This window comes from Mercenaria mercenaria, chromosome 1, assembly GCF_021730395.1.
Source record: "Mercenaria mercenaria strain notata chromosome 1, MADL_Memer_1, whole genome shotgun sequence".
In the NCBI taxonomy this organism is placed as follows: domain Eukaryota; kingdom Metazoa; phylum Mollusca; class Bivalvia; order Venerida; family Veneridae; genus Mercenaria; species Mercenaria mercenaria.
Genome location: NC_069361.1, coordinates 7559316 through 7576319, shown reverse-complemented (window position 1 = coordinate 7576319; position 17004 = coordinate 7559316). Strand labels below are relative to the sequence as shown.

At 33.7% G+C, this 17004-nt stretch overlaps 1 protein-coding gene across 1 annotated transcript; it reads left to right on the top strand.

The window, feature by feature from the left end:
- Positions 1-294: 294 nt before the first annotated feature.
- On the top strand, positions 295-10683 carry LOC123545055 (neo-calmodulin-like). The gene is made up of 6 exons (XM_045331316.2): positions 295-443; positions 6341-6359; positions 7219-7362; positions 9060-9194; positions 9382-9474; positions 9834-10683. The coding sequence occupies exons 2-6, from the start codon at positions 6347-6349 to the stop codon at positions 9890-9892; spliced, it is 444 nt and encodes a 147-aa protein (XP_045187251.1). The 5' UTR covers positions 295-443; positions 6341-6346; the 3' UTR covers positions 9893-10683.
- The last annotated feature ends 6321 nt before the right edge of the window (positions 10684-17004 follow it).

The window sequence follows — 17004 nt, the reverse complement described above, 5'->3', positions numbered from 1 at the left end:
TTTAAAACTCAGATAACTTTTATTAATTTAAATCAACTGAAACATCAAATGTACGTCCTAAGAATCCAAGTTGTACATACATCAAAACAATATGTGTGTATATTTTATGCTGATCAAACTACTGAAACATCAATGGTGTTTGGTTATATTTTCATTTTTCACGTAACAATGATAGAGTATACAGCCCGTCAACATTTTTAATTTTACTTGAAACATATACGTTTGCAGTTACTCATTTTGAGATGTACGATTGTACGCTGTGAAATTACCGCTGTTAGAAGCAGTCCTTTTCTAATATTACAGGGTTAGATTAAAAACGAAACGAAACTGTACATTTAAAGTTATTGGCGCTTTATTAAACTGCATTTTACGTTTCATTTTAAATATCAATAGAACTGTTTAAAGGAAAAACTAACAAACAGGATCGGCGGATTTGTTAATAGGTATGTTTAGTTTTCTTATATTTTTATACAAAGTGAACATAGGCCGTAAATACTGCTGTTTTCCTTTAATAAAATGTAATAAGTAGTTAATTAGAGATTTTCAACTTACTTCGAGGCGGACTGCGGACAGCGGACTGCGTACTTACAGTAGAGGTTTTCTCAAAATATTTTAAGGTTCGCAAAAAAAAAGAAAACATACTTAGGGTATATATATTTCCAAAGAGTTATAAAAATTATACTTCTTTGATATTTCTTTTACCAATATGTGTAGTAACTTTTGCCTTCATTGTACAAATTAGTGTATTGTGATATAATTATTTGTTATTACACAATATATACGTTTGAAAATATATGGATAGTGAACAGGCTAAATTTAAAACACGTAATCGCAATTTTCAGATGTTATCTAAATACTCTGTCCCATTTTACTTGCGTTAAGCAGGTTCTTCAATTATACGTATGCGTTAACATTTTGTTTTTATATTTGGAGACTTTTCTGGCGTTACTTAACTTCCGCGCGAATCGAACGAATTGACATGTGAAGTTTTGAACCCACTTTACTACGATAATACTTTACCTTAATGTGTTCATGCATTAAAAATACAACTTGAAACAATGATTTGAAGATAACGTCGATTCCTGGTTTTAATATGTGTCCGTCAATACAATTCCTAGACTAGTTTTTCCTAGCAACAAAATAAGAAAAAACGCAGTACAAAATATTATTGTGAAAAAAATAATAAAACATTCTGAATGAAATGAAAGTCCGTTTAATTTTTGTTGCATAGTATAAATACCGTATGCTCGTAGACTTCTGTACGAAGAAGCTCATTGCTTTTCATTAATTTTCATAATTGTATCTAATGTTCGATAAAATAGAAGTTTTACTGAAATATCTTGAATGATTTAGTTCAACACTTTGTATAAACATACAAGGAAGTTCTCATACATGTATCTTTTAACCCCGTCGAAACGAGATCCGATACATTACCACATTTTAACTAAATCATCCTGAATTAGTTATGTATCAGCATGTTTGGAAATAAAAAAAAGGAAATAGCCACTTCGTATTTTCATAATGATTAAATCTGATATAAGAATTGCATGTTAAAAGTTAAGTTTTAAATTTACTATCTTAAAGTGACTACTCAGTATGGATTATCAGTTTCAACTGGAATTTAATCTTTAAGTACCATTAAAACTGGCTGTCAAAATGTCAATCTAAAACCGAGCGGAGTAGGCATGGGACGCGTCCAAGGTCAAATTCCGATCATCATGCATACATATGGTATGTGTAGATACTCGGCTTTGGGGAATTTGGACGAAGATTTAAACTCATGAAAACTCACGGTATTGGTTTAAAAATTTATAATGTAACCATCTTTTATATCCTGATAACGTGACCGAGAAAACTGAATGAATTCGGTACCGTATAAAAATGAATTTGTAGGGTTTGAAATAGTTCAGAATATACATGTATAATACCAAGTAAGACATTTTTTTACCGCGGTGCATTAAACTGTCAAGCATCGTGCATATTCAAAATTGTGCGTCGTACAATAGCATCTAAGTGACCCGAGTGCAATAGTACGAAACTATATTTCTAAAATCATTATATACATTCTTTGATACCAAATATTCAATTAACTAGTAACTTATGTTGTTTTTATTACCTGTTTAAAAATAGGCGAACCTCTTGCGGCACAGGGGAAGAGTGTCTGTCTCCTTACCAGGTGGCCTTGGTTCAAATCCTTGATTAAAAGGTATGTTGATCATTGAATTAACAGCCGTTTTCACTGCTAGCGAATACGGGCTAGAACCTCGCGAAATTGACTACAAACGTATAAATAAATTGGTACACTTCAGATAAAAAAGAATATGTTTGCGATGTCTTGTTTATAAATACGGTAGTCGAAAGATTTGTATAGATACATTAATAAAAAAGGGTATAAAAGGTAAAAGGATATTTTTTAAAAAATGCACCCACGCTGTTAAGAATGCTTGTAAGACATATACACAATACAACAGATATTAATAAATCTTATAACTGTCTTTTCTCGGATATTTTAAATGGAAACAGTATTACGGCATTAGAACCGGATGCTTAATATGCCACTGTTCAGTTATGCATAAAAAACTTACATACAGTTTGAGAAAACCCTAATAGTAAGTTCGCAGTCCGTGGTCCGCAGTTCGCGTCGAAGTAAGCTGAAAATCTCTATTAATCGACAGTGTAAACAGACTTTCAAACTAATGCTCGTTCCACTTTGATCCTGCTACTGAACTTGTCAGTATATCATTTCATCCGTACATCGGACATGGCCGTAAGCCTCGAACAGTGAATGTTGCAGTTTTGGTACTAACCACTCCAGCATGGTTTCCGTTTTAGTGCCCAAACTTGTACTTTTGTTTGTGTAAAATTCCGGTCTATAAAATGAAATTTTTTTTTGCCAACTTTTATATGGAAATGATCTTTTTTTTTCAGTTTTATGCGGAAAAGTTTCATTCTAACAAGGATACTTTAGAAGTTTTATGATTATCCATTCACAAATAAAGTAAAAATTGAAATTTTAAACTTAGTTTGTGTCTAAAATGGCCAAAATTTACAGCGGAAAATACTCAAAATTAAAAACTTACCAAGATGTTCATGTATTACTACCACTGGAGCTCTTTACAAATGTATAAAAGTAAGATGACTAGTATTTTCTTATATTTAAAGATAAATGAAGAAATTACCTTGTTACGGTAGACGATCAAACAGTGGACATGATCTGCTTAAAAAGTCATATTTACTATGTATTAAACCTCAGGTGGTGGTTACGTGATTTGAAATCTGACCAAGTTGCGTGAATAGAAATTACATAATCCAAAGGTATATTTCGATTGCTAAAGATTTGTAATATAATTAAAAGCTGAGATTGATAGAGCTATATAACATGTTTGTAAGACAGATTTGCTGCTCATGTTTAAACTTCCTTTGGAACTTTTATATTTATTTATTTATTTATTTATTTACAGTTAGGTCATAGCATAAAAGAACACATTACAATACATAAATATCACAGACAAGACTTCATAAAACATTTTTTTCTAAAAAAATCACAATTCTATTACATTAAATAGCACAGTATCACAATTTGCATACTTTTAATATGATAATACCAAATGTCATTGCTAAAAAAGAAACTGTGTTATTAAAATGCTAGGGACCTATGGATAACCCATTAAGCTAAAAGCTTATTTCCAATGGGATCCATTTAACACAAAAAAATATTAGGACAAGATTAATGGGGGTCAAGACTTAGGTGGAAAACGGAATTATTAAAAGTATGCTTAAAATAATATCACAGACATATGTATTCCACCAGAGATCAATAGTATACAAAATCACTGTTATATTCTGTTACTAGATTTTTATTAAATGCTTTTTAACTCTAGACTTGTACCTCTTAAAACTTTCAATTGATTTAATGTTACTAGTTAAGGAGTTCCAATCCTTTATGTATAGGTTAATATATGGGAGAGCGGTGCCTTTGAGTGATAATGGCCCTGGCAAGGTGATAATAGCCCGAGGGCTTTAGCCCGAGGGCTATTATCTTCTTCCAGGGCCATTATCACTCAAAGGCACCGCGCTCCCATGTATTTACCTGTTTATTACATGTTTACCTATAATATAGTAAGAAATGTTTTTTTTTGTGTCATTCATATGGGTACTTGCATCTTCTGGCACAATAAATTTCAGCTTTTCAGTTTCTATATTATTTGTATAAGAGTGTATTTACTGTATAAAATCAAATACCTGGATAGTTTTACTTTCTTGCTTATTGCATAATTTAGGGAGAAAAATACGCTTTTTCACGAAGAATACACGATGTTACGCTCAAGATGATAAAATAAAATGGAAATATTCCCTGTTTTACCTCCATGAAACGCCATGACGTCATTTTTGTTTACGGACGTTAATTTCCCGCGCTAACGCCAGGGTCATTATCGATAATGGCCCTGGGGCTTATTACACGACGCAATGCGATAACAGGAGAATTTTCAGCACAAATTTGTTACTATTTATAGGTATTCATGTAATAAACTGCTGTAATAAAAAGTCTGTTTACTTATACTGTTGACCCTAGGAACAGTAAAATAACATTCACTAGATCTAGTATTATGTTTTATACTGTCACAAAATTATCATTTAAATAAGGTGGACATATGTTGTGAAAAAATTTATACATGTGATTCAGTCTTAGTTGTGTAACTCTATTTTTAACATTCAGTATGACAGCTGTTCAATTCAGCAAATTCTTCGCTTGTAATAGACTCTCTAGGAGAGTAACCTTAAATAAATCTAATAACCTTGTTTTGCATAATCTGTAGTTTTTTTAAACCTTTGTTTAGGCCTTCATACCAGGATGAACATGAGTAGTCAAAGTGGCACTGTATTAACGCCGAGCATAAAATTTTTCTTGTATTAAAGTCTAAGCATCTACCCTGTCTGTATAAAAATTTTAGTTTTGTATTGACTTTGGATACAACTTTCTGGACATAGAGAATCTGTCATTGGTCTTCGGTTAAGATCAGAAAATCCCAACCCGAGGGCGCACCGCTCAAGTCTTAAACGAGGCTGTGCCGAGTTTAAGACTTGAGCGGTGCGCCCGAGGGTTGGGATTTCCGATCTTCACCGAACACCAATGATGGATTCTATTTCTCACTTACCACAGCAAAAACAATAAAAACAAGCATGAAAATATGAAACTATTTAAAACGTGGGAAATTGACGTCCGTAAGCAGAAGTGACGTCGTGACATTTCAGTGACGCACAATAACAAAGTTCCGCTTTAGTTTTATCGTTTGTAGCGTAACGGTACGTTCTTATCATAAAGTAATGAATTTTGAATCGAGAAATACACTATAAGGAACGGAGAGAAAAGATAAAGGTACCTGATTTTTAATTATTTTACATAAATAATATGTATATTCAGTGCATGAAGTAGTCCGTCACAGGAGTGTGGGATAACCCATGTGAGATATAGAGAATCTGTCATTGGTCTTCGGTTAAGATCAGAAAATCCCAACCCGAGGGCGCACCGCTCAAGTCTTAAACGAGGCTGTGCCGAGTTTAAGACTTGAGCGGTGCGCCCGAGGGCTGGGATTTCCGATCTTCACCGGACACCAATGATGGATTCTATTTCTCACTTACCACAACAGAAACAATAAAAACAAGCATGAAAATATGAAACTTTTTAAAACGCGGGAAATTGACGTCCGTAAGCAGAAGTGACGTCGTGACATTTCAGTGACGCACAATAACAAAGTTCCGCTTTAGTTTTATCGTTTGTAGCGTAACGGTACGTTCTTATCATAATAAGAATTTTGAATCGAGAAATATTAGGAATCGAGAGAAAGGTACGAACTATAAGGAACGGATGAGAAAAGATTAAAAAAGGTACCTGATTTTTAATTATTTTATACATAAATAATATGTATATTCAGTGCATGAAGTAGTCCGTCACAGGAGTGTGGGATAACCCATGTGAGATAGATTTTCCAGCATTTCTAAAAATAGAGATTTTTCTGTCCGATAAGTGAGAATATAAGATTCTTTCACTGGTTGTAGGTGCAGATAGGAATATCCGGCCTCGAGGGTAACTGTTTAGGCGGTAACGAGGCTTCCTAGCACTAGACCAAAGTGACAAAGTTCGACACATGCAAACAATTCTAAATTCCGTAAACTTGTGTCAGTTTCTGTCATCAACTCATATAAGTCCAATGTAATTAAGTCAAATGGAATTGTGTATTTTATTTTATTTATTTATTTATTTTTGCAATTGACTGCTTTATTTAAAACAATCACAGTTTAAGTAAATTTGTTGAATATAACAGTCTGTTTTGTCTTACAGGCTGACATGGACCAAGAAGGTAAAACTTCCCATATTTCAAATATCTTACCGCACCTCTTCTGTAGCATTGTCCTATTTGCGGAAAAAATACAATAACAATTTACATATATACGTTTATATACATGAAAACTAAATTTATGTAATAATCTTGAGTATGCCATTACATGTATACATGAATAAACCTGATTGATATTATTTATAACGACGCATTTATAAATAGTTTAATAACTGTGCATATATATATTATCATTATTATTATTATTATTATTATTATACCAGATTTATAGAGCGCCCTTTCCATGATAAACACGTTCAAAAGTGCTTTACATATAGCAGACGCGGCCACACAGGGCGCGAAATTCATCCTCTACTAGTACAGACACAGAGCGATCTAACCAGAGGGACAGAGTGAGATAAAGCCCCCAGAACAGACAGAGAGAACGTTTTAGATACAGGCGTGTCCGGCTAACTTAGCCTAGCTCTTTGCGAATAGACAGTCTGGTTCTTTAACGTGCCCGGTGTATAGCACCGATACACGCGGAGCCGTCTTTCCTGGGAAGAACCAGTACAGGCCTCTAATTAGGTGGGAGACACTCAAGAACATCTAATAAATTTCCAGTGCCTGGACCGGAATTCGAACCCCACTAGACCATCGGCCCACCTATAAATGTATTGTAGTTAGTATTCAGTGATGCAGAACACGCGGTTAAAGTGACAAAGTTTGACACATGCAAACAATTCTAAATTCCGTAAACTTGTGTCAGTTTCTGTCATCAATCATCAGAGATATCCTGTTAACATTACAGAATTTAAAACAATCGTCATATCTCATAAGACCATATCAATTAAATCTTTAAATATACGCACGTTTATTACAGAATGGTTTGAATTGTTCAACCGCTTTGACAAAAATCAAGATGGAGTTATTGAATGCTATGAGCTTAAACCTTTTCTGAATTACCTAGGATTTAATCCGACTGATGATGAAATGAATTTTTACATGGAACTGCTGGATAAAAACGGTATGTAAAGTATTTATGAAAGTTGTTTAGGATATATACAGGCAATTATTTTGTCTTGGAATACACATGTTGATATTGTTTTAAAAATGCATTTGTTTTATTACTTTACCTTTTGCAGCGCATTGAACTATTTCTTTCACTACCTAGAAGGAAATAGTTCTACAATTATTAGATTATGCCATACTTTGACTATTGTTGTAATACATGTATATTAGGTAACTGTTCTTGTTTGTAAGAAGATAGTATTTGTTATATATAAAAAAGACATGAGGTTAATCCTTGATAAATGATTTAATTTAAACATATTTATTTCAGTAATTCATGAAACGTTTACAACACATTAATTAATGAATTGGACAGAAAGCTGTAACAGCTTACGGTTTTCCTCTCCTTAAAAGAAGTAGGTCAATACTAATAAATAATTTGATACTCCTCCTTGAATTAAGCTGGATGACATTTCCGGAAAGGGTTATTTTTCAAAAAGCTGTTTTAGTGTACAAAACGTCTTAATGACCTAGCTTCGATTTACCAGAGAAATACATTTACTTTTAGTTCAAACACTCAAGGCAGAACTCCCCAGATCCCCCTTCGAAACCTAGCAAAGTCTTTTGTCTATTTCGGCAACACTATTTGGAATACTCTACCAAAGTACAAATGAACATTAATAGTGCATCTTCAATTGTCAATTCAAGTCATTAAACGTAAAGCGGAGCAAGTCATAATTTTATTTAGTACGACGGTGTTTGTTTGTGTTTTGTGGCTACATGTCCGGTGAACCTTTTTCATTCAGCACTCATGGATGTATGAAAATAAATTTAAATGTATATTTCAAGTTGTACGAGGGTCTCGTGGAACATTGATTTTGTCAAATGTTTTTCTTCTTTGAAATACCCCAAGACAGTTTCTACGGTATTGTTATCAAGGTTTCTGGGGATAGAGGACGTGACGGTAGCTTGCATTTCCATTGCCGTCCGTGAAAAGGCTCAATCAAACTGAACCTGAAATATTTTCATCCATGTCGTGTTGGGCGATCTAAGGTTTTCCAGTTTTTCTATTCTATAGAGCAAAACATTGTAGTGATATGTAACCAATGCACGGAAAACAAAAGGCAGCGATACGTAACGCAAATGTATGTAAAATAGAAAAAGTGGAAACTTCAAAGGTCGCTTAACACGACAAAAAATGAAAATGTTGCAGGTTCGGTTTTATTGACCCTGTTCATGGACGGTGGTGAAAATGCATCCTACCGTCCATACCCTGTAGCCCCGGATTGAGCCGAACTCAACATTTTAGTGACATCCGCAGATGTGTTCATACGGCCGTGCACAGTGAACCTTTAATTCCATAAAAGCGCGGCGTTTGGGCCCGAGCTAAAATAATGGGCAGAACTAAACAAACTTGAATTTAGAAAGGGGATCTGAGGTTAAGGAGCCTGCATATCACAGAAACCGGTAAAAGACAAAATTAAAAAGCAGGCACATTCAAGAGATGATAATACAAAATCCAAAGCTATGAAATCAGGAATTTAACACTATTTTAAAAATACAGACTAGGGCGCAACTTGATAAAACAGAGTCGACATAGAACAGTATTAAGACCATTTTTATTGAGAAAATAGAAAAGACTTTCAACGAAAAAAAGTATATATGCGTTTCAGATTATCTCATTTTGAATTTCTGTGATACGTTAATTTTTAGGAGACGAGTACATAGATTTTGAGGAATTCTATGAATTTGCTAGAACGCTTCCTGATCCTGTTGGTGAATTGAGGGAGGCATTTACAGTATTCGATAAAAACAAAGACGGATATCTTGATGAAAAAGAAATGAAAGGTAACAATTTAGTGAATTTCATTGAACAAACTATATTCATACTAGTATTTGCCTGTTGTTGTTACTATGGTGATCATACTGTACATATAATTTCTGTAAAGATAAAACAATTTTAATAATCAAAATTGCCATTTTATGAATATAACATGATCGAATTAATATTTACACCATTATATTAACCTTTTAGAAGTGTTCACAAGCGGTAATTTCGACCCAAATCAAATTGATGATTTGTTTAAGCTAGTGGACGTGAATGGTGATGGAAAAATTGACTATGAAGGTAATCGCAGAAATCAGAACATAGTTACGTTTGTTTAAATGTTTTAGCTTTTGTTTTGTCAGTACCTACAATATGTTCGTTCTAATTATTGTTGTTCAGCTGAAACAAGTTTTTTCTGAAATGCCGTGTACAAACTAAACGCTAAAATGTTGATTATGTTACAATATCATATATCAGCCATATTCAGATAACCGTTTCTTCTAAATGTTCATCTAAATCAGGATTCTACTCTACCGGTGGCAGAAATAATTGCAGAAGTATTGAAATTGTGACCATATGTTAATACCCGTAAATGTTGGGGGAAAAAACAAAAAAAAACAGCATTTACTTTTCTATGCCTTCTTTTATTCTACTTTCAGAATTTGTAGCTTTATTCACACAAACATTTCATGATCAAGATCAACAATGTGCAAAGTAGTTTCCATGTGGAAGATGACTATTTGTTTAAGACCTGACCGTCAATACGTATTGGACATCACTGTATATATATATATCAGTTAACAAAGTTGTTTGCGGCAAACACCTCCAGTGAAACTGAAGACGCTCAATTTGAAGACGTTCGTTCCCTGTTGCAAAGTCACAAAGGGAACGCTTTTCGCCTTAAAAAATCCGGAGAAAATAGTTCATTAGGCAGTGCTGTGCTTACAATGAGTACTCAGTCATCCGTAACCTAGCACATAAACATAACAATTTCTGTATTCATTTTTAAAAATTCTATGTCTAGAATTAGAATTTATTGATAATTGAAAATTAAAGTAATTATAGGTCTAAATGATACCATTGTTTCGCAAAATAAGGAACCAAAGGCAAAACTAGGTCACTTGGAGAAGAAACCATAGACATCTTTATCATGTTTATACTCAGCATGACTATTTTAGTTGCATTGATTCAGTTTAAAATAAGGATTTAATATCTAATCCGTAATGTTATGAACATTTGCAAGTAAATAAAAATGCAAAGTCGTAACATAAGTTATTGTTGCAGGCTCGGTTTGATTGAGCCTGTTCATGGACGGTAGTGGAAATGCATGCTACCGTCCACGCTCTTCACTCGCTGTACATGTCAACGGCCCCGATTCGAAATTATCCATAATGGGATATCATTGTTTTTCGTTTATTTGCTTAAAGCATATTGTCTTCATATTCACCATGTTTAAAGAAATCTTCTCTTGTACTAATTAATTTAAACGCTAATAAAGCAGAACTCTTAGACGGCTCCGTTTGACACATGAATTTTGCATGCAAATGATTGAAGAGAATTATATTAACACAATTTATTTATTTATTTGGGTTTTACGGCGCACCAACACAGTATAGGTTATATGGCGCCAAACAGGACTACAAATTTTGGTTCCACATCTCATTTACATCAAAACATGAGGTATTGAATCAAGTCAAGGTTAAGTAACGAGTATCAAGAGCAGGGGTAAGTTGTTACGTAACAATGTAAAAATATGCAGGGGTAAATGGTTACGTATCGAGTATCAAGATGTGGCTCTGATCCTTTTTCAGGCATTATCTTATGTATCATGTATCATGAATTGTAATTATTGCAATTTTGTTTGAAATAAACTATGTTTAAACTAACTATAGAACTAGCCCCAATCCGTGACTCTAGTTACCTCCCCTGACGGTCTGTCCGCGTAATAACGATCAGACTAAATGAAATGAAAGTGATAATTATGTCACACACAGAGAGAGAGACAGAGAGAGAAAGAGAGAGAGTGGGGAGAATTTATCGGTTGGGTTTCAAAATGTGATATACACGAATTGTTGCAAAGTATTGCTTTTATATCTCAAAGCTTAAATACCATTTTCAACTTTGAAGATTAATCTTAGCGGTAAATTTCAGAAAACTTAATAGTGCTTTTTTGCAACAATAACACTTGAGAATTTAGACAAGAATAAACCTTCGAACAAAATATAGCTTCTAAATACATTTATGGTTGAGAAGATAATCCCTCAACAGCAGATACTACTGGCTGACATTCAGTCTCTGCAGATAAACATTATTCAGGTGAATTTGACGGTTGAGTTCTGGGCATGATTCAGCAGGCGTTCCTCGATGTAAGCCCTCAGCTAATTGTGAAGTAGGCGATTTGAAGCATTTCACTAAATATCACTTTGATTAACAGATTAAAGAACTTAAAAGAGAATATTCTTCTGTAAGTGATAAGATAGGACCATAACAGTTTAGACTTTGTCATATAAAATTCAATTTGATTTCAGTCAGGAGATAGAATTTGAATAATGTAGCACATTGTCTAAAAGCCTGTAAATATTCCCGCCAAGAACATATATCATAGAAATACGTACATCAGAATTACATATCCCATGGGGGCTGGACCCCTGTAACGAATATGAAACACTTTCAATCTGTGACAACGAAATACTTAGACATCTGGATTCTGTATCACTGGAATTTTAGCTCTTCAGCGCTCAACTCCTGTATCCAGGATTTTTTTTAAAGTTAATTCGACGTAAGTTTTCATTATGTTAACGGTTCATTACGTAACAATTTAGAAATCTGGAATAAAATAGTTGCAAATCCTGAGATAATATATGTTCTAACATTTATGTATGAAATTCCGTTTCGTAGCACATGTTTTCAAATATAACAAATCGACATTAAAACATTAGAAATGTTAAAATTTAATAACATCGTCGAGTCTCCTTTCGTTTCTGAGGTTGTGGTACTTTGTGTTTCCTTGAATAAACTCGGTAAAAAGAGATTTATTTTGGATTTGCAGAAAATTAATAGTTTGATTTGATGCAAATATTAATATTTGAAAATTGGAAAATAAGTTTTGAATATTTTGGAGAGGACTTTTTCTTTCCGACCTTGCGAAAGTTATTGTCATTTAGATTTGGTCAGATTCAATCTCAAGGGGAAAAACTGACGTTTAACTATGGTATCGTTTTGGTTGATCTGCATCTCTTACATCTTGCATCATAATCGTTATGCTTTTAGAAATGGGTGAGGGAAAAAAAGAATTATACTCTTACTGTACAAGACGCAGAATTTGTCGAACCTAGTTTATTACAGGCGGCCTAATTATAAATAAAAATAGATTTATTTTGTCAATGTGCAAGAACTACAGTGGATTGGGTTGCTTGTGTGTAGTTGTGGCTTTAGTTTGCTATTCCCAAATGTAAGATGATTTGTTGAATTGTTTGACCTTTCTTTTAGGAAACTGCAAGCTGTACATTGGATCTCTGCAAGGCAACTAGCAGTTCGTAAGGGAATATAATACCCATTTTACCTGTTCTGGGAAAATTACGCGTTTTTTTACTGTAAACAGGATATACTGTGATAAGTTATACTGTCTTAGTTCTGATAACATATGTTGTGTTTGTGTGACAGGAAAGGCCGTACCGGCGACAGTAACCATCAGAACAAATCAACACCCTTTACAATATTTACAAATTTATTTACAAAAGATGATTATTAACAATGAATAGATGATATGAAAAAAAAACTGATTATAAGAAAGAAAAAAAAAGAAAGTTCAGTATCTCTAGATACAAAAGTTCTTATAGTTCCATTCTAATCTGACGTGACACAGGTCTTTAATTTAATTGTGAACTTTAAGTAGCACAAACAATATATGACAACATATCTTCTAGTCCCTTTAAACCGTGAATACGTTGATTCCATATTGGCTCCCTATGGTGGTAGGTGATTGCATCCCTGAGCTGACTTCAGAGGATAACAAAAATCAGCGTCTTTGCGGTTTACGGCACAACCATGGGACGAAAGCTCTGCGCTGGGAATATCACATCCAGGCGAGTGAAGACAAGTGAACCTCGGGCATTGTACTTCCGGGTTATGACATCACCAGGTAAAATCGTCTGGCGGAAGAAGCTAAAATATATAACATATGGTAAGCACTATAGCAAAACAAATAAGTCAGGGCATAAAACTGCTTCTTTGGGTACACCATACCTCCGTAGGCTCCCATAAATAATACATGCTACTTATACAAAACGTATGTGCTACTAAGTTCATACGTCACGTGATTAAAATACGTCACTAATTACTTCCATTATTACCAAAATTAATTACTTAAAAGTCTGACATTGAAGTATGAAAAAGATATGAAAAGTTTATGATGAAACATTATAGATACGGAAATGATAAACTGCCGCTATTATTTACAACTACAAATTAACAAAATTCAATGTAAATCAAACGTTATATGATAGTTGGCATCCATATAATATCAAATGCCATACACTAAAACGGACATTGTATGTGTATGCAATAGTCTGGCACACAATTTCATATTACAATAATATATTACAAACATGGCACTAGACTTGCCATATAGATTTATACATAACCATACAATGCAGTAATGTCGTTCCATAATTAACAAAATGTTTGACATAAGTTTTTGAAACAGTGCCTTACAATTATCATGTTACAAATTTCAGTATAAATCTAACATCTTATATAAACGAAACGTTTAGACTCCTCTTTCTAAATAATTTACAAAAGTCTGAAAAATTTAATAAATTATCCTGACATACCGAAACTAGCCAAAATCATGTGCCGAAAAGTAAATGTTACAGAATTCTGTAGAATGAACAAAAATTTACCAAATAAAAATCGTAATGCAAAAATCATACAAAAATCTAACATATAAATTTCTTACCTCGATCGAGCATAAATTTCTAGCAAGAAAATAATTCAGACATAGATTCGTCTATAATGTCGGAAGGTGGTGTGCGCAAGGCATATCTAGTCCAGTCTATTTAAAGGGTAATGTCCCGCCAAATACTAATTTTCATGGGATTCACGGCTAAGCCGTGAGCTATGACTATTGTCATTTTCACGGGATTCACGATATAGCCGGGAAATCTGACTACTTTGGCGCGAATTGAAATTGACAATTTGAGGCCCATTATAGTGGTTTTGGGGATAAAATCACGAATTACTGAAGTTTATAAAATATCAACTTTCTTATTACTGAACAGAATTTAATGAAATTTACGTGGAAATTTATGTTATGAAATACAGAAAAACATTAGAGGTATTTTATGCATGAAATCTGACATTTACCTCAATAACTCAAAAATTTACAAAAAGATGATGCAATACCTGCATTTACACTACAGATAAAATAAGGCCCGTATGTCAATTTGTGACAGTTTGAGCTAAATTTTGGAAAGAAAAATGTACTTTCTCTAAAAATAAGAAAGCTTTCGTCTTATTTTTAAGTTGAGATTCTATTTTGCGCCGAGTTGTTTTTTCTGTTAGACTTTGGTAGTTAACGTACCAAACTATTTAGGTCTGAATCAAGGGGCAGGACGAGAAGTGGTTGCACACTTGGTTCAAGCGAGCGAAATGGTCGCAAACTTACAAAATGGCGGATATTTACTGACATCTTCGCGTGTTCGCTTGCTTTTTTATCAGGTAAGTGAGTTTCTATGGTATTCTGAACTCTACGGGTATGTGCATGCACTAGTTCCATGTCTACGTCACACTCGGTTTTGCATTTCAGCGTCGTAGACATCAAATTCTCGAAGTTATTGAAGTTATAAAATGGTCATGTCAATGTTTTGATATTTGAAATGCGTCGTTTATTGCCTATTTTTTCATTCTAATGATCAAACTAGCCTGTTTTGGGACCCTTAAACGTTACAAAACAACTCATTGTGAAGAACTCTATAAAAGTTTGGTTTTGCATGTTTTTAGGGGTAGTTCTATACCCAAATAAATATTGTTCAAGCTCTTATTTGTCGCACACTTGCACTTCAAACAATTTCGGACGCAAACTTTTTTCTGGAATAATAGTGTCCAACTCTCGGAAAATGTTTATTGTGCAACTCGCTGAAGAGGCAAATCATGTAATTTTCTCGAAGTGGCAGCAGACATACTGGAATGTAATGGCTCTATTTCCAGTCACGTATAAATACGTTTGAGCAGTAAACAGAGGTTTATTTTTTAACTTTCTATGATTTTGGACCAAACATTCGCCCTTGAGGTGATAGCATACGGGTACTTCGCTCCGCTTGACGTATGTATACACTTGAGTTTTGTCTTGTGGTAACTACAGTTAAACATTTATCTCAGTTCTGCTCTCCTGAAAATTTTTAATTTTAAAACGTTCATGTGTTTAAGTGTCGGTATTTATGTATTCATTATTTTGCTATACGTATGTACATATATCTTATAAGATAATTAAAGTTGACGATGCATGTTTCGGAAACAAAATATGAACTATGCTGCAATGTCCTTAAAGAAGTATTTCGCATGCATCTTGTTTCCTGTCCGTATTGTGATCGTGCAACACTGACTCAATGCAGGTGAATAAACAACAACAATAATTGTACTTTAGTCTCTTCTAATGAACTCAAAACGTTTAACATACAATTATATCTTCAGACTGATATATGATTTTGTACATGTATCATGGCAATGTAGCATAACGTATGCGTTCATGTTATTACATCACTGGTGATATATAAATATGTGTTTTTTCTGTATCAACATTAAATGCTCTACTTATGTTTTTTTTTTTTTTTTTTTTTTTTTTTTATATATAAAAAGATCTTTATTTTTAATTGATAAAGTTAATGTATTCCAAATGTTTCAGAGATAAGCATACAATAATTGCCACAAAAACAACAAACAAAACGAAAAAAACAATAAATTAATCGAGGGCTGAGCGCGAAACTATTGTATCTTGTTCTTTATTCATATACAGTTACAACAGTTTCGCGCTCAGCCCTCTGAACACATTATGTATCTTGATCACGTGACTAGACTTATTAAAGGAGACTTAACAAGGGGATAACAAAACAAAACAGAGTTATTAGTGAAGCAGCCAGCTCGGCTATTCGTACAAAATAGTCAGTGAACACTTACTTTTCAAGTGTAATAGTACGTATTGCCAAAGAAATTGTAATTTCAGCTGTAATGATAACTGGGAGACACAACATTCACTTAATTCTCTAACCTGAAAAAGAGAGCTGTGTTAAGTTTCAATCTAATACCTTTTGCTGTTATGGGCTACAGTGGCTTTATGCAAAAGTCTTAAGAGAACAGTATTAAAAGGGGATTCAATAAGAGTTATCTTACTTAGTTATTTCAGTAATTTTGATGACTCACTGAGGATCAATTATTTACTTTAAATCAAATACAAGAATTGTAACTGGAATCTTGCCGCATTTACGCAAAACGCCGGTGCCGGTGTAATGAATTATTTCGACCCCCATTGAATAACGACCCCCGGTCATTATTCTATAGAAAATGTGACTCCTTTCCTGTAAAATATTGACTCCCCTTATAAAAAACTGACTCCCTTTGAAAACTCTATAGAATAACGACCCCCCGGTCATTATTCTATAGATAAACTGACCCCTCAAAGTAAAATACTGACTCCCTAAAGATGACTCCCTTCGAATCTCATAGAATAACGACCCCGGTAATTATTCTATAGAAAAAGTGACTCATTCCATGTAAAACACTCACTGCCGAAATTACTACATTCGAACTCTCATACAATATCGATTCCCGGACATT